The sequence below is a fragment of the Micromys minutus genome (genome assembly GCF_963924665.1).
Source record: "Micromys minutus genome assembly, chromosome: 12".
NCBI lineage: Eukaryota > Metazoa > Chordata > Mammalia > Rodentia > Muridae > Micromys > Micromys minutus.
The window spans coordinates 52,526,835-52,546,622 of NC_137981.1; the positions used below are offsets into that span (position 1 = coordinate 52,526,835).

General features: G+C 46.6%; 1 protein-coding gene across 1 annotated transcript in view; it reads left to right on the forward strand.

Annotated features, from left to right (window-relative positions):
• The window catches only part of DOCK5 (dedicator of cytokinesis 5), a gene marked incomplete at its 5' end in the record, with an annotated part of 167,894 nt that overhangs the window by 140,905 nt on the left and 7,201 nt on the right, over nucleotides 1-19,788 (forward strand). Inside the window, 12 exons of the mRNA XM_080926704.1 lie at nucleotides 461-546; nucleotides 2,918-3,077; nucleotides 3,963-4,003; nucleotides 4,622-4,712; nucleotides 7,216-7,335; nucleotides 10,413-10,502; nucleotides 11,615-11,719; nucleotides 12,794-12,935; nucleotides 14,529-14,610; nucleotides 15,278-15,362; nucleotides 16,106-16,192; nucleotides 18,735-18,911. Of these exons, the coding sequence (XP_080782830.1) occupies nucleotides 461-546; nucleotides 2,918-3,077; nucleotides 3,963-4,003; nucleotides 4,622-4,712; nucleotides 7,216-7,335; nucleotides 10,413-10,502; nucleotides 11,615-11,719; nucleotides 12,794-12,935; nucleotides 14,529-14,610; nucleotides 15,278-15,362; nucleotides 16,106-16,192; nucleotides 18,735-18,911 (1,266 nt within the window). The remainder of the gene's footprint in view (nucleotides 1-460; nucleotides 547-2,917; nucleotides 3,078-3,962; nucleotides 4,004-4,621; nucleotides 4,713-7,215; nucleotides 7,336-10,412; nucleotides 10,503-11,614; nucleotides 11,720-12,793; nucleotides 12,936-14,528; nucleotides 14,611-15,277; nucleotides 15,363-16,105; nucleotides 16,193-18,734; nucleotides 18,912-19,788) is intronic.

The following is a 19,788-nucleotide window of genomic DNA, read 5'->3' on the forward strand; positions in this document are numbered from 1 at the left end:
AGAATCAATTCATATTGAAGGGAAGGTTTTCTAGCTATGATGCCAAGCAAAAATAATCCCATCACCACAACTCGGACAATAAACAAAAATAATCTAGCAGCCCAGAGTAGTGATATATAGCTGTAGTCCCAGTACTTTGGAGTCTGAGGCAGGGGAATTGTCACGAGTCTCTGGCCAGATAGAACTATGCAGTTATGAATTTATTTTATATCCATAGCAGTCAATAAAAATAACTTCTCAGGAGTGTTAACAAGTGTAAAGTCGGGGTCTGACCTGCTTTGGGGTGTTTTGATATGCCCCTGTGCACTATCTGCATGGGTGAGTTATAGTTAATTCCCCATGAACTTTGGAATCAGTTCACAATTGGAAAGGGGTTGAGCCAGATCTCATCTGGCCGCTGCCTACCTTGTGTTCTTCTTAGGATCTGACAGCCTTTTGTGAAACTGTCTTTGGTTTTCAGTTTGAGAACGAGTTGATCACAAAGCTGGATCAGGAAGTGGAAGGTGGCCGAGGGGACGAGCAATACAAGGTTCTTCTGGAAAAGCTGTGAGTATCTCAGAGCAGCACCTCAGGCCAGAGGTGGACAGACAGACTGTCCACCCAGCAGCGGGATGGCGGGATCAGAATCACCCAGTCGCCAACTGGTCCTCGGTGGTGTGGGTGCAGTAGTCTGTGCTGGTGTTCTCTAACCAGCCTGGCCCTAGAGGACACAGGAGGGGGCAAGAGGAGGGGACGGGGACATGCACATCCACGGCATCCTGCCTGGTGTCTTCATTACAAACTTGAGCAAAAGTGGGGCACCTCTAATTGTGGCTTCAGAGCAGCCGTTTGAAGGAAGTCAAGATTGACTTTAGATTTAATGTCTAAAGGTTTAATGTCTAAATGTGACCCAAGGTTTTAGCTGCATATGTAGCAGAGGATGGCATTGTCTGGCATCCATAGGAGGTAAAGTCCTTCGTCCTGTGGAGGCTCATTTCCCCAGTGTAGGGAAATGTCAGGGCGATGAGGTGGGAGTTGTGGGGGCGGGGGAGTTGGAGCATCTTCATAGAAGCAGGGGAAGGGAGTATGGGAGAAGGAGGAAAGGGGATAACATATGAAATATAAATACATAAAATATCCAAAAATAAAAATAAAAATACCTTGCATGCCATCAAAGAACTCTTGAGAACAGATCACTTGTCTCTCAGGCCGCCTAGGTGTTACACTCCTTGAAGACAACATCTCTGAGCCCACCTTGTCCCTTCGTCTGCTGCCTCTCCTAGTCAGCCTCCACACACTCGGCCCTTTCATGCTGTCCACTGGCTGTGTTGTGTGGTGCGAGCCTTCGGCTACCAGACCGGCAGGGATGAGTGCAAACCCTCTCTTCACCACGTACTGGGATCTTGTCTTTGCAGCCAATGAGACAGCCTGCCAGATGCAGCACCCCACCCCACCTCCATCTGGAAGAGTAGCGTCCACTCTTTATTGTCAGGAGTAAATGAGGCAGTGTGTCAACAGAGTGTTGCTTGCAGCGTTCACACTTTGAAAGTTTGACTGTTAATGGGCAGAGTGGTTCAGCCAGACAGGGAACTTGACAGCTTGATCCCTGAGTCCCACATGGGAGCAGGAGAGAACCGGCTCCTGAGGTCCTCCACGAGTGTGCTGCAACATGTACCTATAAGCACACGCAGACACAGGAACCGTGGAACGCTTTTGTTGTTGTCTTTTAAGATTGACTGCAGTTAGTGTCCACTCATCCCATTGTGCGGATAGCTATGCACATTGCTTTCTCACGCTCTCTGAACGTTGATAACCAGCCACCTAGGTCACACACTGTGTCCTTTCTATGTCGCTTGGTTATTCTTCTGTTCTGCGGGAACTGTTGTGGACCAGTCTGAGCGTGAATATAGGGACTACAGAGTTTGATCTTGTCTCTTAAAAATTTCCCTAAGGAGGAGCCAACACAGGGAGCACATGGTATTGGAACAGTGTAGGGGAAACGCCTCCATTTTCAAGAACTGGGTTTCTTTGTTCTTTCTGTTTATAGGCAGAATAAGTGATCTTTCTATCCTTTTTCCATGAGGTCTCATACCTTCAAGTGCTCCTAGCTTAGAGCTTTTGAAATTCTGGGTTTGTCTGGATGTTACGCATAGATTAGAAACAGACATGAGATTTGGGGGTAGCTGGACATGGTGGTTACCTGATCCTCCAGAGCTGTAGTTACAGGTGGTTGTGAGCTGCCCAACAGGGGTGCTGAAAAATCAACCTCGGGTTCTCTGCAAGAACAGTATATGCTCTTAACCAGAGAGCTATCTCCCCAGTTCAAGTCTGGGCTGATTCTTTAGATCCATTACAATGTCCGAGTTTTCTTTTAGCTCCCAAAGAAGCCCCAGAACTTTGCTCTCCATGGCCCCAAAGCGGGAGGGCTGGCTCTGAGGTGTAACCCCAGCCTGTCTGCTCCTAGTTCTCCCTTTCTATCCGAAGACCTATCCAAACGTCTACCGGGTTCCTCTGGGCCTGGCTTCTACCTGGGGTTTTCAGACTGTCCGTTCAATGCCAGGCCCTTGGGAGGACAAAGACACAGGACAGGTGTTCTTACACAGCTGCGTTAGGATGGTGAGGGGTGTGTGAACTGTGTAGGCAAGAGCTCTGGTTCTGCCATGTCTAGTAAAGAAATTGTTGACTAGTGTTCGGAAGATGTTGCATCCTGGGGTTCTGAACGATTGGTGGGAATTGACTGTGTCCCCAAGAAAGAGTTGAACCTAAGAAAATAGTGGGTCCAATATGGGCCCTATTGAAATTCCTAGGGCACCCTGGGTCCCACCCCTGGGGGATATCTATTACTTCTAGAACCTCTTGCTGCTAGGGGTTGGTTGGGGCTCCCAGATGGTGCCAAAGCAGCTAGGTGAACCACAGACATTTTCTCTCCCCTCTCCAGACTTTTAGAGCATTGCCGGAAGCATAAATATCTCTCGATCTCTGGGGAAGCCTTTGCCCTCCTGGTCAGCAGCCTCTTAGAGAACTTGCTGGACTACAGAACTATCATCATGCATGACGAGAGCAAGGAGAACCGCATGAGCTGTACGGTGAACGTGCTGGTAAGGGCCTGGTGCCTGGGCTTGTGAGTGGGCTCAGCTAAGCCATCCCTGCTCCACCAACTCAGCCCTAAGTTGATAGTGCAGATGTCCAGCCACCCTGGAGCCCATGCCCTACACACACAGTGGGCACAGACGTTCAGGTACCTGGGAACGGGAGCTAAAAGGGCAATCTTGATACTCTAGACTTTCTCAGCCTGGCTCTTGGTCTTCCTTCCATGGGCTTGCTTTCCTGTTGTGTTGTAGCACACAGAAGCCTATGCCATGGAATAAGATAATCCACGAAGCTCTCCTGGCAGTAATACTCTAGTCTTCCCTCTTCTTAGGACTACAAACCTCCAAGGTTTAGGTCGCTATGTATTCCTCTGCTTAATAGAAACCACGACGCCCCACCCCCCTGACTGCCGGAGATGTAACTGTACCAGGTGGTTTCAGAACAAGACAAGCACCTGCTGTCCTCATAGAAAATCTCTTAGGTTTCTCAGAAGCGTGGTCATAACTTCTGTACTTCTTTACAGCCCATTGCTTCCTGTATTTATAGGGGAGATTCTTAAGGGAGACAGTGGACTGACTAATAATGTCTCTTTGGAAAAGAGACTGTATCGAAAAGCAGCAGGTGGTGGGGGGAGGTTGCTTCATGGTTTAGAGTGTGTGCTGCTCTTCTGGAAGACACACAAGTTTGGTTCCCGGCACATGTGTTGGTTGGCTCACAACCTCCTGTGGATCCAGCTCCAGATGATCTATGATGCCCTCTTCTGGCCTCTGGTGGCAATTACACTCGCATGCTCGAACACTTACAAATAAAGGAAGTCATGCTTTGGCTGTTTGTGTAAAGTTCATCAGCAGCCTTTAGTTTACGTTGGTATTTTGTGATCTTCTTTTTGCCAGAATTTTTATAAAGAAAAGAAGCGAGAGGACATATACATACGGTAAGTGAAGGAAACACCTTGGTTTTGCTATTTGTGTCACGGGTTTGTGGTATATTTTTAAACCAGAAAATACTGCCCCAAGAGCACCATTGCTACCTAGACAGATTTCTGCAAATACAGGATGTGCGTGGTCTGCCTCAGAGGGTGAGCTCTCTAGACAGAGGCACAGACAAATGCAGTTTGAGGGAGTGTGTAATAGCATCAGCGTTCAAGGGAGGGCTAGAAGAGGCTGAAAAGGACGGGGAGAAGAAATAACCCACAGTGGCCCTTGGTTTGAGGGTCATGAGTCTCTGACCATGAAGTCAACTTGTCATTAATAGGATTTCCAAAGCTTTACCTCATATCCCAAAGAGGATTGATATAATAATAATAACAATAACAACAACAATAATAATAGTAATAAATTAAGAAGACAAAATAGAAGAGCTAAGGAAACCACAGGGCAGGAAGAGGTACCGTGTGCTAGAGAAATAGGTGGTGGTGAGTCTGTTGCCTAAGAGAAGGGAGGTGTTCCTATTAGACGCAGAAGTTTAGCAGGCTGAGACCTGTCTGGAGAATGCTCTTAGCGCTGGTTCATCTCCTTAGTGACAAAGGGCCTCTCCTCTCCTGTCTTACCAGGTATTTGTACAAGCTTCGAGATTTGCACAGAGACTGTGAGAACTACACAGAAGCTGCTTACACTCTCCTCTTACATGCAGAGCTTCTGCAGGTAAATGGGTCCTGTGTGGGAAAACCCATGGTGCAAGCCTTTGGGACTAAATTCTATCAGCTTCTTGATTTGGGCCCAGAAGAGCCTTATTCAAGGGATATAGTTTATCATCTAGGAATGTGTTCCTGTGTTCTGGATAAACAGTCACATTCCAGATCCAGACTGGGAAGATAATCATTTGATATTTAAAGCTCCTTAGGAAGCAAGGTACAACCTAGCAGCCTCTGTGAAGGTTAACATTCTAATTGAATAAATAGATGTTAATTATGTGTAAAGAGATTAGTAAAGTGATAGAGAGGTGACTTATAAATGAATAAATTAATAATTACAAATATATATATATATAATTATAAATGAATAAGCTACTTGGAAGACAGAGTTTCCTGTATCTATCCTTTCTCTCTAAATAAAATTATAGTGAGGTATGATATCAAAGCTTCTGCTTGTCCCAAATGCCAGGCAATTATTTGAAGCCCTGTCCTCCTTTGGATTCCTGCATAAATACCAGTCTTTGAATGGATAATAACTCAAACGCAACTAGTTCAAACCACAAGCCCTTGGCCCCACCCTTTGCCCCTCCCCCTTCTCTTTCTGACCCCGCCCCCTTCTGCCCAGGAGTTTCTTCACATTCCATTCTTTTCTTTCAGTTGCTGCCTTCTACTGCATGAATAACTCTTGTCCTAAATCTGTCTTCTACTTAAAAATACAAGTCTCCCTTGCTGCCACCCAGGCCCAGGACCCTGGCCTCTACCTGAAGCACTATAGTGACCTCTCACTAAAGCTTTCTGGCTTCCATTCTTAAAATGGGGAGTTTAACCTTGATTTGATTTGACTCTAAAATTCTACCCATGCATCATTCTCAGCCACCGCTAAACACTGGAGTTCCCTGCCTCCACATTTCCCAAGGAAATCCACAGCCCACGTTCAGGGTTGGGATACTAAAGGGTTTTCTGCATCCATGGGGTTCGCTACCACCGGAATAGTTCCAAGTGATAAGCCCTGTAGGTCTTTCTTATTTTTGCTTTCCAGAAAATTAAACTTTCAAGCCATGCTGATTTTTGCATACCTATAATTCCAGCACTTAGAAAGCTGAGACAGGGGGATGGCGAGTTCAGGGAGAGCCTGTGATTCATATGGAGAGCCCACCTCAAAAAAACAAACAAACAAACAAAAAAGCGAAAGAAAAGAAAATTAAGTTGTCTGGATCTGGTGTGAAATATGAAGCACACGTTCCTCTCAGCTAGCTACTCAGTAGAGGTGGTATTTGTTAAATCTGATCTGGATTTCATCCGCTGGCCAGCTTTATCTCTGTGTTGGAGGAGGTCTCCTTATGGTATCTCCGTGCACTTGGGCCTCTCTATTCATTTGCTAAGGCTGTAGTGTTGTGATCAGTCCGTACAGATAACAGTCTGAGGCCTGTTTACTCCTCGTTGCCCCTCCCCCTGTGCTGCTGCTTGCTCCTTTGTGTTTTCCCATCTGGACCTTAGAATCCTGGGATTTCAAAGGACTTGTTCCTCGGGGTATAACTCACTTTCAGGCCCTAGAAGGAAGATGGGGAGAGGGGAGGGGAAGGCTAGAAGGAGAAGGGAGGAGAACAGAAAGAAAGGAAAGGGGAAGGGAGGGAAGAAGGGGAAGGAGAGAAGAAGCCATGCAGGACTTGCGAGGAGAGACTCTACTTGGTAGGGAGGAGGCTGAGGCTGGAGGAGTCTGCCTTGAAGGTCCACCTGAAGAACTTAGTGAGACCTCAAGTGTCAAAAATTAAGAAATTTACAAAAATAAGCTGGAGTGTAGCTCAGTTGGAGCGCACATACCTCCAGTGCATAAAGCTCTGGGTTCAATTCACGAGACCACCAAAGAAGGGCGGAGGGGCTGGGGGAGGGCTTTAGCGAGAACTTCCATGTTTAGGAAATAGTGTTTTCCTCCCGGGGCATATGAGAGTTTCCCTTTTCTTGGGACTGCAGTTGTGCCTTTGAATGGCAGCATCTTGTGTAATCCTGGCGACGTCTGTTCAACAGACTGTAATGGACTGTTTGCCTCTGCTGGCTTCTGTGTGGCTGTTGTCTAGGTAGCCAAGATCCATCCTCAAGCGGTTTTATTCCTTTGCTTCCCAGCTCTCAGAGCTGTATCTGGTTTTGCACTGGGCTGCCGGGCTGCCTTGTTTTATGGAGAAGGAAATGCCAGCAGGCAGATTTAGTTTCTATCTGCTCCTCCAGGGGTGTGGGCCTAGCTTGTTTCTCTCACCTGGTTGTGTTCAGGATGCCTCCCGTACAGTACTGCTCTGGGTTTGCAGCCTCGCTCCGTGCCTCCCTTGCTGAGGGATGCTGCAGGTGCCTGGCCATTTGGTGTGACACTTGTTTCAGAGTGGAGCTGGCATATGGGCCTCGTAGTGTATGCAATTTTATGTTTGGTAAATAACTTAAAACACAATATGGGTGAGTTGACGGCTTTGGGGGTCTGAAGTTTTGCCTCACTAATCCCTGTTGTTATCTCTTTCTCTTTGTAGTGGTCGGACCAGCCCTGTGTTCCCCATTTGCTGCAGAGGGATAGTTACTATGTTTATACCCAGCAGGAGCTTAAAGAGAAACTGTATCAAGAGATCATATCCTATTTTGATAAAGGCAAAGTGAGTGGGGGTGGGGCTTCTCAGTTGTTGTCTGGGTTTTGTTGTTGGTTTTTTTAATTTCTTGTTTGTTTGTTTACTACTGGAACAAGAAAAGATTGCATTGAATAGATTTCTAATTCTGAGTCTGCACAGAGCACACAGGATAAGGGCACTACTGTCCCCAGCAAAATGACAAAGGCTTGCTGTGCAGGAATAAGGACCTAAGTTCTGATCCTCAGCATGTACATCTAAAAACAGGCCATGGGGACACGTTCCTGGAACCCCAGGATTGGGAAAAGGAGACAGTAAGTTCTCCAGGACTTGCTGGCCAGCCAGACTCCAAAATACTAAGTTTCAGGTCTAGTGAGAGATCCTGTCTCAAAAAAGATAAGGTAGGAGATGATTTTGGAGCTGGGCGTGGTGGTGCACACTTTTCATTCCAGCACTCGGGGAGGCAGAGGCAGCCTGATCTATAGAGTAAGTAAGTTCCAAGACTGCCAGGTCTACACAGAGAAACCTTGTCCAAAAAAAAGAAGAAGTGAATTTGGAAAGACATGCTAACATTGCTCTCTGGCTTCCACACACATCTGTACAGGTCGACACACCCATACAACAACACCATATATGCATACATATGTATACCACACATACACATATACACTTATGTACATATATTACACTCACTTATGGTGGCAGCTATAGTATGAGGGGCTCCAGATCATTCACACTTCTGATGAACTGGCTAAAAATGTTGAATGGCCAAGGGTGTTCCCCTCAGGGTTGATAACAGAACTCAGGAGGTTGCTGTGTCTAATTATTATAGTATTGTTGTAAAGGGTACAAATCAGGATCTACCAAATGGTGAAATACCCAAGGCGGGGTCTAGAGAGGTCTTACAGGCCCCATGTCCTCTCCCTCTCTAGAATATTCAAGAGCCCATTAGTTGCAGTATTAAGCACCTGCAAGTCTAATGATTCAAGAGGCTGAGGCAGGTTGACTGCTTGGATTCTGAAATTTAGTTCATCCTGGAGCAACATAGCAAATGTGCCCTTTTTAAAAAAAAATCAACATATTTGAATTATATAGAATTTGTCATAACATAGGCATGATTGAATTATTAACTACATGATTGAACTCAATCTGTAGTCCAACCCCTTAGCCTCTCCGATAACACGTCATTCAAAACCACAGTTCTGTTTGGTGGGTTTTTTTGTTTTGTTTTGTTTTGTTTTTGAGACAAGAATTTTATTAACTCACCCAGGTTGACCTTGAATTTGTAATCCTGTTTCCATTTCCAGAGTGCTAGAGTTTTGGGGTGAGCCATAGTGTTCCCCAACAGCTCCAGCTCTTCCATCACAGTTAGCCAACTTCCTTGCTCTGTCTAGAGGAGATCTTTGAATTGCTTTGCCAACATAAGCTGGGGGCAGGGTAGCTCTCTCAGTCACCTCTTAGCATAGAGTTTGGAGCCCACAGGGATGCACCAGGAATAGTAAAATATTCATTTCCCTGGTGAGGAGACAGAAAAGACCGGTTCTTTATTACATTAATCTGTTGTCTCCTGACCTTATTACTAGTCCCTTGTTTGTTTTTGAGTTCTGATTATTTACTGGAGAAAAAAATAAACAGATGAAGTAAGCAGTGAGTATCTTGGATAGTACCCATCAAAGAGATGTTCCACACAATACCAAAATCGTGAGAACTCCATCTGGGTGCTCGTTGGGCTAGCCTGGACATCGTTGGGCTAGCCTGGACATAGAATTGTTATAAGAGGCTGTAATTCATAGTATTGACTCCCCTGTGGAAGAAGTTTGCTAAATTCCACACCACCTGTCATTTGGCCCCTTCGTGTCATTGTAAATAGCTCACCTGCATGAGTGTGTGCACACACAAACATCTACACTCACAGACACACCCCAGAGTGGAGTCCCACACCAGCCTTCTTTCCTGACTAGCCACACTCCCAACTTGAGATCCTAGGAATGCCTTCTCTTCCTTCCTTCCTTCCTTCCTTCCTTCCTTCCTTCCTTCCTTCCTTTCTTTTTTCTTTTCTATCTTTTTTGTTATTGGTGCTTGGCTCTTTATACTCCAAATGGCTTTAATGGAGACATGTGTCCAGGGAGATTGTCTAGAGAAGCACCTCTTGGCAATGTACCCAAAATATACAGGTTGGGCACCTTTAATTCAACATGGAAAAATGTTTCAAACTCTAAAACTATTGGAATACCAACCTGACCTAAGTTTCAGATTTTGGAGCATTTTGGATGAAGGGACACCTAACCAGTCTATGAAAATTATCCCAAATCAAAAGAGAAAAAAAAATCCAAATTGGAAACTTTGGTAATTCCAGGCATTTCCGATAAGGGCTATTCAACCAACCTGTGGTATACTTAAAACATCAGGAAAGAAAGGGTTAGTTGTATACAAAAATTGTGGTACATTTACACAATGAAATACTATTCAGCCACCAGAAACAATGACTTGACCAAATTCTTAAGAAAATGGTTGCATCTAGAGAATACCATTCTGAGTGAGATAACCCAGTCACAAAAGAACAGACATAATATGCAGTCACTGATAGTGGGATGCTAACCCCAGAGGCTCGCACTGCCCCAGAAACAACTCACAGACTGTATGAAGTCCAAGAAATAAAGAAAACAAAACAAAACAAAACAAAAAAAAATCTCTATACAACAAGGAAACTTTGACTATTTCCATGTTACATTTTGTTTTACTTGTACTTTATGCTCATTGTAACTATTAAGTTTTCAATGCATACTATCAAACCTTTAAAAAAATCAAGTACTGACTAAAAAATATATTCATACAGTTTTATGTAAAAATTATTTTAAAATCTGAAAAAAAGTACTGACAAAATGTATTGTATAATTTTATGCAAACAATGCTTAAAATCTGTACATTTATCTTTTTTTGTAAAATAAAGTTGTTAAAAAAAAAAAAGAAAGAAAGAAAGGGTTAGTTGATCAAGCAGTGTAGCAAGTCAGGGTCCCTTACAGATGCTCAGCCTGCTGACTGCTTAGACTCGATTATTCTCTGGAGAGGTAACAGCTGCCACATCTCACCCTGTTCTTCTTCTGAAGATGTGGGAGAAAGCCATCAAACTGAGCAAAGAGTTGGCGGAGACCTATGAGAGCAAAGTCTTTGACTACGAGGGCCTAGGCAGTCTCTTGGTAAGTCTGGGCCAGCAAGGCTGCTGAAGTGGGCACTCGGTAGAGGGGTTGGAAACAGGGCCAGGGGTACTCTTCCCAGTGGAAAAGCAAACCTTACTTTAAAATGAAAGATGTTTAACCCCAAAAGCTTTGACCTTTGTTCTCCAGGTTGTCCTCAAAGACATCTCCCGGGACTGGGAATGAGGACTGCCCTTGGGAAGGTGGGAGCACTGAGCCTGGGTGATCATGCCCCATCCTGGCTATCATGGGACATCACTTGTCCATCAAAATCTCTTTGTCTTAGGCCAGAGAGCTGGTTCAGTGGATAAAGGCATTTACTGTCAAACCTGACAAGCTGAGTTCAGTCCCCACATTTCCACATGTGAGAACAGGCTCTCACAGTTGTTCTCAGACCACGGACTGTGACACATGTGTGCTTACACACACTTTTACAGTGAGAGGACAGCCCATCTTTGAGGCTGGCCTTGCTTTCTCCCAGAATGCCACTATGCCTACCAGGACAAGCTGTGAATATTTCTGCCAGAATCTAAATGGTTTTTGCCACCTTTTCTAGTGTCTCCAAAGGCTCAGCCTAGACAGTCCCCTGAGCCCTTATAGTAAGCCCAGCTGCAGGCACAGCTCAGCTCTTACAAACAAGCAGCACATGTGCGCAACCACCCACATGCCCACAGCAATGGCGAGAATCTGAGGCTAGCCTGAACTACCTACGACCCTGTCTCAAAGAATCCACCTGTAGAAGTGGAAGAAAGAGAGTGAAGAATGGGGAAAATTCGCCTTAGGGTCATCAGGGCCTGAGGTAGCCCTGCAAAATCACCTAGTCAGAGCAGAAACTTTCTCAGCATTTACTTTCACGTGTCTGGTTGGGTTTAGATACTGCCTGTGGACCTCAAAAGTCCAAGGAGGACTCCAAGGCCCATCCTGGACCCAAGTCCCAAACATCAGATCCCAGAACAGAGTCACCCTGTGGCCTACAAGGTGGTCTCCAAGGACCTTCCATTTATCTGACACATGAGGGAAAACACAGCTAATGGGCTGACCTTTTTCTGTTTTATTTCTTCCTCTGACAGCTTCCTGGTAACCTCCAGGCGGAATGTGTTATTTTTGTTTTTCAGAAAAAAAGAGCCTTGTTTTATGAGAACATCATTAAGGCCATGAGGCCCCAGCCTGAATACTTTGCTGTGGGGTACTATGGACAAGGCTTCCCTTCCTTCCTGCGGGTGAGGAGCCTGGGGTGGTCCCCAGAGCCATTAGGAGCGGGGGTGGGGGGGGGTTCAGGGAAGAGGGGAGACTTATCTCTCTTCCAGATGGCGGGCAGCAGCTGCTGGCCTGTGTTCCCCACTGTGGGAGGTCTGGCCAGGGAGAGAGACCTCTTCCTGAATGCTGGTCCTCTCTACCCCACACCCTGACACCACTGCCCTTCTGGCAGACCCTTTGTGCAGTGGCTTCCCCAGGTGCAAGGAGAGAAGGAAAAACAGAATTGATCTCATCCACAAGTCAGACTAGGACAAGTGCGGATGGATGTGTTTTGTAGCTTATTTTATGTCCAGTCAGGGCCACTTTGAAATCAGATATCCCAAGAGCAAGGCAAGAAATCCCTCGCCAAATAAAAGCAGTTTTGTAGTAGTGACGGGCATCAGAGACCCCTCTCCAAAGCATGTATGCTGGCACAGTGACCTCGGAGTTTAAGAAAAAAAAACTTTCAAAAGAACTCTTTAGCCCTGAGCTTTATGTAAATATATATTGTCTCCCATACTCCTAATTTTAAAAAAATTCAGAACGGGATGGGGTTGTAGGCCAGTTGGCTCTGTGCTGTGCCAGTCGCCTGGGAAGAAGCAGAAATGTCCTGAAGTTACTCAGACATTTCCTTGCCCTCAGTGATTCTACAAGCTAATGGGGGTGGGGGGGGGAGTTAAATATTAACATGTGAATGTAAAATTTAAACTATAAGCAAGGAAAATGACCCATGCTGAAAGAGCTTGTAACTGGGGAGTATTCACTCAAGTAACTACAAACCTAATCATTCCATAATACTGTGGGGATAGCAACCTTAATCCTAGCCAAGATCCAATTTGCATGTCCATCAACTGGGGAAGGAGGGATAAAACTTATATCTACCCAATAGATTCTGCTCGATACCTGTTGAATATGCATATGATTTTCACTATGTGCTTATATAGCTGTGGGTTTAGCCTTGATGGAGAAACACAGTGGCCTGCTCTGTCTTCGTTCAGCTCCCGGTGCCCCTTCAACCTTCGTACCTAATGACTTCCTTTGGCTTCCCTGACCCGCAGAACAAGATCTTCATCTACCGGGGTAAGGAGTATGAGAGGCGAGAAGACTTCAGCTTGAGGTTGCTCACTCAGTTCCCCAATGCTGAGAAGATGACCAGTACCACATCACCAGGAGAAGACATCAAATCATCCCCAAAGCAATGTATCCTTGCCATGGGGTTAACAGCCCAGTGGCTCTTTACGCTGGAATGGGCCAGGCCGAGCCAAATGAACCAAGAGTCACAGTTCCTCCTCTGTTAGCAGATATGATCTGGTCTCTCAAACCATGCCTGCAAATGGTCAGTGCCAAATTCTTTGAGGCCTCTAGAGAAGACATGGTCAGTAAGCGTTGAAGATGAATGAAAACGCTTCATACTCAGATAGGGAGCTTAAAGGAGGTTCTGGATTCTGTTGTAGATCTTAAAACTGAAATCATTCTTAGTCAGGGTTTCTGTTCCTGCACAAACATCATGACCAAGAAGCAAGTTGGGGAGGAAAGGGTTTATTCAGCTTACACTTCCACACTGCTGTTCATCACCAAAGGAAGTCGGGACTGGAACTCAAGCAGGTCAGGAAGCAGGAGCTGATGCAGAGGCCATGGAGGGATGTTACTTACTGGCTTGCTTCCTCTGGCTTGCTCAGCCTGCTTTCTTATAGAACCCAGGTCTACCAGCCCAGGGATCGCTCCACCCACAATGGGCTGATCACTTGATCACTAGTTGAGAAAATGCCTTACAGCTGGATCTCATGGAGGCATTTCCTCAAGGGAGGCTCTTTTCTCTGTGATAACCCCAGCTTATGTCAAAACCAGTTGACACAAAACCAGTTAGTGCAAACATCTAACTACATCCTTGATATCCTCCCAGCCAATGGCTCCAGTCTGCCCTTTCTACCACGCATGGATACCAGATAGCTTATATACATTCTCTGAGATGTGTGTGTGTGTGTGTTTAGTTGTGTCCTGGGATTGGACCTCAGGCCCTCATGTGTGTGTAGCAAGCATTTTACCAACTGAGCCAATTCCCCAGCCCCTCCTGATTGACACCAGGATACAGCAGATGCTCTGTAAATATTACCACAGTGTAGTCTGTATCACAGTGTACCAATAGAGAAGAAATCCTCACTTGGGTATCTCTTTGGGTGCAGAACCTGTAGGCACAGAGGGCAGGCTATGTCTGCACTGGTACAGGTGCCAGGAGAAGCCCTTCCTAGGACTTTTCTTCATCCATCCCAGCAAGACCCTTTCCCCCATGCTGGTTTTGGTGTCTGACTTCAGTCCCCAGTTCTGGAATCTTGAATTTTCACCTGTCTCGGCCTCCAAGTCCTCCTCTGCTGAGAAAGAAGGAATCTGTCGTACAGGTTTGCTGAGAGTTTGAAAGATAAGTTCAGAACACTTACGTAGTCCCCTCAAAGGGACTCACCCCGTCAAGAGTAGCACCTAAAGATGGCGGCTGTGTCTCCCTAACTTCTGGAGTCTGTCTGTTTCGGAGGCATGCATATCCAAAAGAGATCACTTAAAAGCATGTCTGGCTAGCTGATTCCTCATATACTTCCCGGCTACTTCATGGGGGCCAGGATATTTGCCAGGTGTTCTGGCCACATGAGGTGTCCCAAGGAATCCCGCATTTCGACAGGGCATATGGGAGCACATTTCAGTGCCTCACTGGCACCCGTTAAAGGGACATGAGAATCAGGAGCAGGGATCCTACAGCCTGTGGCACCCGCAGAGCCAGCCTTTTCCTTAATAAGCCCTCAGACCTGCAGTGCTTCACGGTAAAGCCTGTGATGAGCTTGCCGCCCGGCTACAAGGACAAACCGGTTCCAGAGCAGATCTTGAAGTAAGTGGTTCTTAAAAAGGAAACAATCAGGCAGGACGTGGCACCCTCTTCTCATTCTAGCAGTGGAGGGAAGGGGTGGCAAGTTCAAGGCCAGTCTGGGCTACAAAACATGACTTTTTTTTTTTAATGTGTCAAAAGCACAGCCGTTTTCATTTGTTATGCCTTGGAAGACCTGTTACTTACTGTTTTATGTACAAGATGACAACTTACCAAGTTAAAGCAACATGGGTTTTATCATTGAGTCAGAGGGAAAGGTAAACTTCCCGTGGGCTCAGGATCCTCTAGCCCAGATACCCACGCAAGTATCACTGAGGACCAGCCTTGTCCCAGTGTTTAAGGTTGCTTCCTGTCCCTGGAGAAGCTACCATGTCAGTGAGATTGATTACCAGCATCATGGCAAAGCTGTGCCAAGGAGAGCATGGTATACATGGTGGGTAGGCGTCCCTTTTAAAACTATGAGCCGTAAAATGAAACTCTCAAGTACAAAAAGTAAGATGTGGTATGAAACCCGGGTATGTACTGTCCCGGGAGCTCGGTGTGACCCTATTGGCTACAGGAGTAAACCTCGGTGCCAGGCATGTCACCCTTGGTGCCAGGCATGTCACACATGGGGCCGTGGGCTGGTTCTATGAGGTCCAGTGCATCTATCTGCTCTGTTCTTTCCCAGTTACTACAGGGCCAATGAAGTAAAGCAGTTCAGATACTCCCGGCCGTTCAGGAAAGGAGAAAAAGACCCGGAAAATGAGTTTGCCGTGAGTTTGCTTGGCTTGTTTTCTCTGTGTATGTATGTGGGGGGGGGGGGCGCAGGGGGCACATGTACATTTAGAGGCCAGAAGTCACCCTTGAGTATCATTCCTCAGGAGCTTCCCATCTTGATATGTTGACAGTGGGTCTTTTCTTGGGACTGCAGTTTACCAGCTCAGCTTGGCTGGCCACCCAGTGAACCCCTGGGAATATCCCTCCATCTTTCCTCTTCAGTACTGGAACTAGAAACATATGGGACCACCCCTGGCTTTGTACATGAGTGCTGACGATTGGTTGCAGGTCCTTTTCACTTCCCGACCCAAGCTATCCCTCTAGCCTGTTTGCCTTCTGGTGAATTCCACCGTCTTCCCTCTCATCCTCATTGACTAAGACAGGAGGTTGGAGCTGCTTCCTCTGTAGGAGAGAGTAACCTGATAATTACTGACTAGTAGGCTATCATCTCTGTGGGAAACCTCCAAACTGAAGGACCCAGATCTGGGGCCTGCCACTGATACGACCGTAGGCAAGTCCCACATCCTACACCTCAGGTTTCTATCTTTAGAAGGAAAGGGCCCCAGAAGACTAACCCCATGCAGACCCAAAGCCCGTGATCCTTAAGTTTTTTAAGGAATGTGTTCACTCCATAAAAGACACATGAGATGGAGCCTCACTAACTGAGCCAGAGATTTGGGGTCGGTTGTGACCCGGAAGCTGGCCACTGTCTGATTTTGTGTTTTCTTTCTTGCACCAGACCATGTGGATTGAAAGGACCACATACACAACGGCCTATACTTTTCCTGGGATTCTTAAGTGGTTCGAAGTCAAACAGATTTCAACAGTGAGTCATTGGACGTTGTAACTCTGGCAAGGGGGTGTGTGGTGGGAACCTCTCTGTCTGCAGAAATAATAACAGCTTTTGTTCTGTCCCACTGCAGCCTGCGCCAGCTTGGCTTGCCTCCCTCTGGCCAACCTTTGTTTTTTAGAGGCGAAATAAAAAGCACGCTTGTGTAATAGGGTCACTTTGTAAAACGGATGTCACAACACCACCCTGAAAGGTCACACTCAGAAACTGACTCTTCGGTGGCCGGAGAGGCGTTGTCTCCGTGTGTCCGTACTGGTGGCAGTGCCCAGAAACAGTGCCGGGATGCCTCTGCACAGTTGCTGCACAGTTGCCTCTCTACTGCATCATCTTTCCTGAAGCCCCTCTCGTTCTCAGCTGAGCATCACAGTTGCTGCAGCCCCTGCCCCGCTACTTCCCAAAGCTGTGCTCCTCACTCCCCCAGAGCGTGGGTCCCACTGAGCTAGCCCCACTGTTTCATGTGCTTTTTACGATCAAGCCCTCCTACGGCCTGCTCCCTAGTGTCCACTCTCATTTCTAGTCACCTCCATCCATCTACGGCGACTTCCGTTTATTTCCATCCACCCCATCATTTGCATTCCTTGCCTTTCGTATCTGCCTCTATTCACGGCCATTGTCCTCCTCTCTCCACCTCTGTCTGTCATCAGCCCCCTCAGTCTACCGTCATCCATCTCCTCCCATCTCTGAGAGAAGCTGTCAGAACTAATTCTTGGGTGGTTTAAGTAGTTAATGGCATTGGGTCGTTTGGGAACGTGTACCACAGTCTCCTCTGAGGCTGTTCAGTACTATTCCCTTCAGGTTAAGTGTGAGAACCAACCTCTTTATGCAGCCAACTCTATAACCCCCAGTCATGGGCAGATGTCCTTGGTGGTATCTTGTGACATATCCCTGAGCATATTTCTAACCCACTCTATTTGAAAGTCTTGCGTTTCTCCTAAAGCTGTAAAAACTCCTACCACTTTTGAGGTACAGTGGACCTGTAGAATGTGTAGTTTCAGTTTCAGTGACTCAGACAGCCATGGGATGCATCGTCTGTGGATGGTGTACTATGCATTTAGGTCTAGCAAGCTGTGTCTCTAGTCTGAATATATATAGACTCTTCCTTTGCCTTATTCCCTAGATAATGTATAATATCCACTGCTACAACCCTAGGTCCTACCAGTCACCCAAAGCCAGATGTGGTGGCCCATGCCTTTAATCCCAGCACCTCAGGGGGAGAGGCAGATAGATCTTTGTGAATGCAAGGCCAGCCTGATCTACATAGTAAGTTCTAAGATATCCAGGGTAACAGAGAGAGAGCCTGTCTCTAATGAAGTAATTAAGTATACAGAAAGATATGCATAGATTATATATAAATACCGTATCTCTCAAAGATCCAGGGACCAATCCTGCTCCGGGTTTCTGAGCTGGCTATGTATTTTATCACTTCTGTAACGGGTGCACAGTGTAGCACTTAGCACAGAGTGGGTATGTGAAAAGTGACTCCCAAGCTGATCATGCCCAGTCAACAGGAAGCACTAATTTGTCACGCACACATGCTGATTTCACAAGCGGGGAGAGGTGGAGACAAGGAATTCCAGGACCTAGGCATCCCTTGTAGTTGGACATGGTGACACATGCCTATACCAGCTTTTGGGGCCATGAGTCTAGAAGATTAATGGTAGTTTGAGGGCTGTCTGGCCCTCATAATGGGTTAAAGGTCACCAGGGCAATGTAGGAAGACCCTGCCTCAGGGCAACAACCAAAGGAAAGTGTAGAAAAGAGGGAAAGGAAGAGGAGGATTGGCCATTATGACCTGAAGTTTGATGTTTTCTTTGGTGCTGATGATGTCATTTATCTAAGTGTAGCATCCTTTCTGAGTGGAGATGTGTTAGGATTGAAATCTGGGACAGGCAGCCGTGTGGCCAGCAGTGGATAAAATGAAGGCGCTGGCTTTTTGGGAAATGTGGTTTTGAGGACATTTCTGGAAGAATCTAGTTCCTGTGATTGCTTCTTCATCCAAAACTCAGTGTGGTTCTTGAGTCATCCTGTTCTTTCTGTCTTCCATTAACCACAGGATCTTACCCGAAGGAGGCGTGGGTCTGGATATAGGAATTCCAAGGTCCCTGCTTTTTCTGACTTGGATTTTCCAGGGGATACTTTGCATTGTCGGTGGTGCAGAAGGGTCTCAGATCTGTTAGCCAGCAACGATCTCAGAGCCCCTGAGATGGGTTTGCCCGAGAAACAGTGCTGCTACAGTTCTAGATGTCTTCAGACATTTTGTATAGATGCTTTGCTCCAAAAGTGTTTTCTACAGCACATTTTACAACATCCCACTCCCTAAGATTTTTCAATAGCCAATTTTGTAATTAACCAATAGAAAAGAATTGGGGGGAGAGGGACCCTGCTGAACAGAATCCTAACAGTTGAACGCTCCTGCAGATTATGGATAATCTCCCTCTCTTGAGACGAACGATCGGGTTATTTCAGTCTTTGGAGTGGAGCTCACCTGGCGCCTTCCCCCATCTGCTCCATTCCCCAGGAAGAAATCAGCCCTTTGGAGAATGCCATAGAAACCATGGAACTGACCAATGAGAGGGTCAGCAACTGTGTGCAGCAGCACGCCTGGGACCATTCCCTCTCTGTGCATCCGCTCTCTATGTTGCTCAGTGGCATAGTGGACCCCGCTGTCATGGGGGGATTCTCCAACTATGAGAAGGTGAGTCCTGCTCCTGAATCTCACAAGAAGGGCAGGCCACCCTCCGTGTCATGCGCCGCGCTCCTCTCTGAATGGGAATGTGGCTGTCCCCGGCCTCACGATGTCCTGTAAAGCCTCAGTGAAAGAGGGCCAGGCCCCGGTGCTTCTGACAGATGCACCTGCTTATTCTGTCCTCTGGGAGGAAGACAGCTCAGGGTACTCCCAAAGCTCAGGATGCACTTCGGTGAAGCCAGTTTTCAGGAAAGTAGCGATGCTTTGTGTACAGTGAGTTTCTGGGAATCTCCAGCCCAGCTTGAGCCAGGTTGTATGAACAGAAGGCATTTCAGCTCGTATTAGTTACTTCTCTGCTGCTGTAACAAAACATCATGTCCAAAAGCAACTTAAATGAAGAGCCTATTTATTTGGCTTATGGCGCCAGAGACATAGACTCCGTTATGGCAGGGAAGGGATGGCGTGCCGTGGTGACTCAGGAGCTGGAAGCCAGATGGTTACACACAGGAAACAGGAAGGGAACAGGAAGTACAGTGAGACTAAATTCTCAGATCTCATCCCCGTGATGGACTTCCTCCAGCAAGGCTCTACCTTGTAGAGGGTCTGCAACTTTTCCATGGAGCACCGCCAGCTGAGGGCTCCAAGTGTTCAGATACGTGAATCTATGGCTGACATTGCTCACACAGTGTCACACAGCCTCAACACAGTCTAACCCGATGCTACGTCTGTCACTCCGAAAAGGCATGAGAGGCTGGCCACAGATCGTCCAGTGGATAGTCCTCAGTTAGAGAGACATTTATATGGGAGGACATGAATTCAGTGTAGGTGAAGAGCAAATGTTAAGAGACGGGAAGCATGGCTGTTACGGTACATGTTCAGTGGTTGA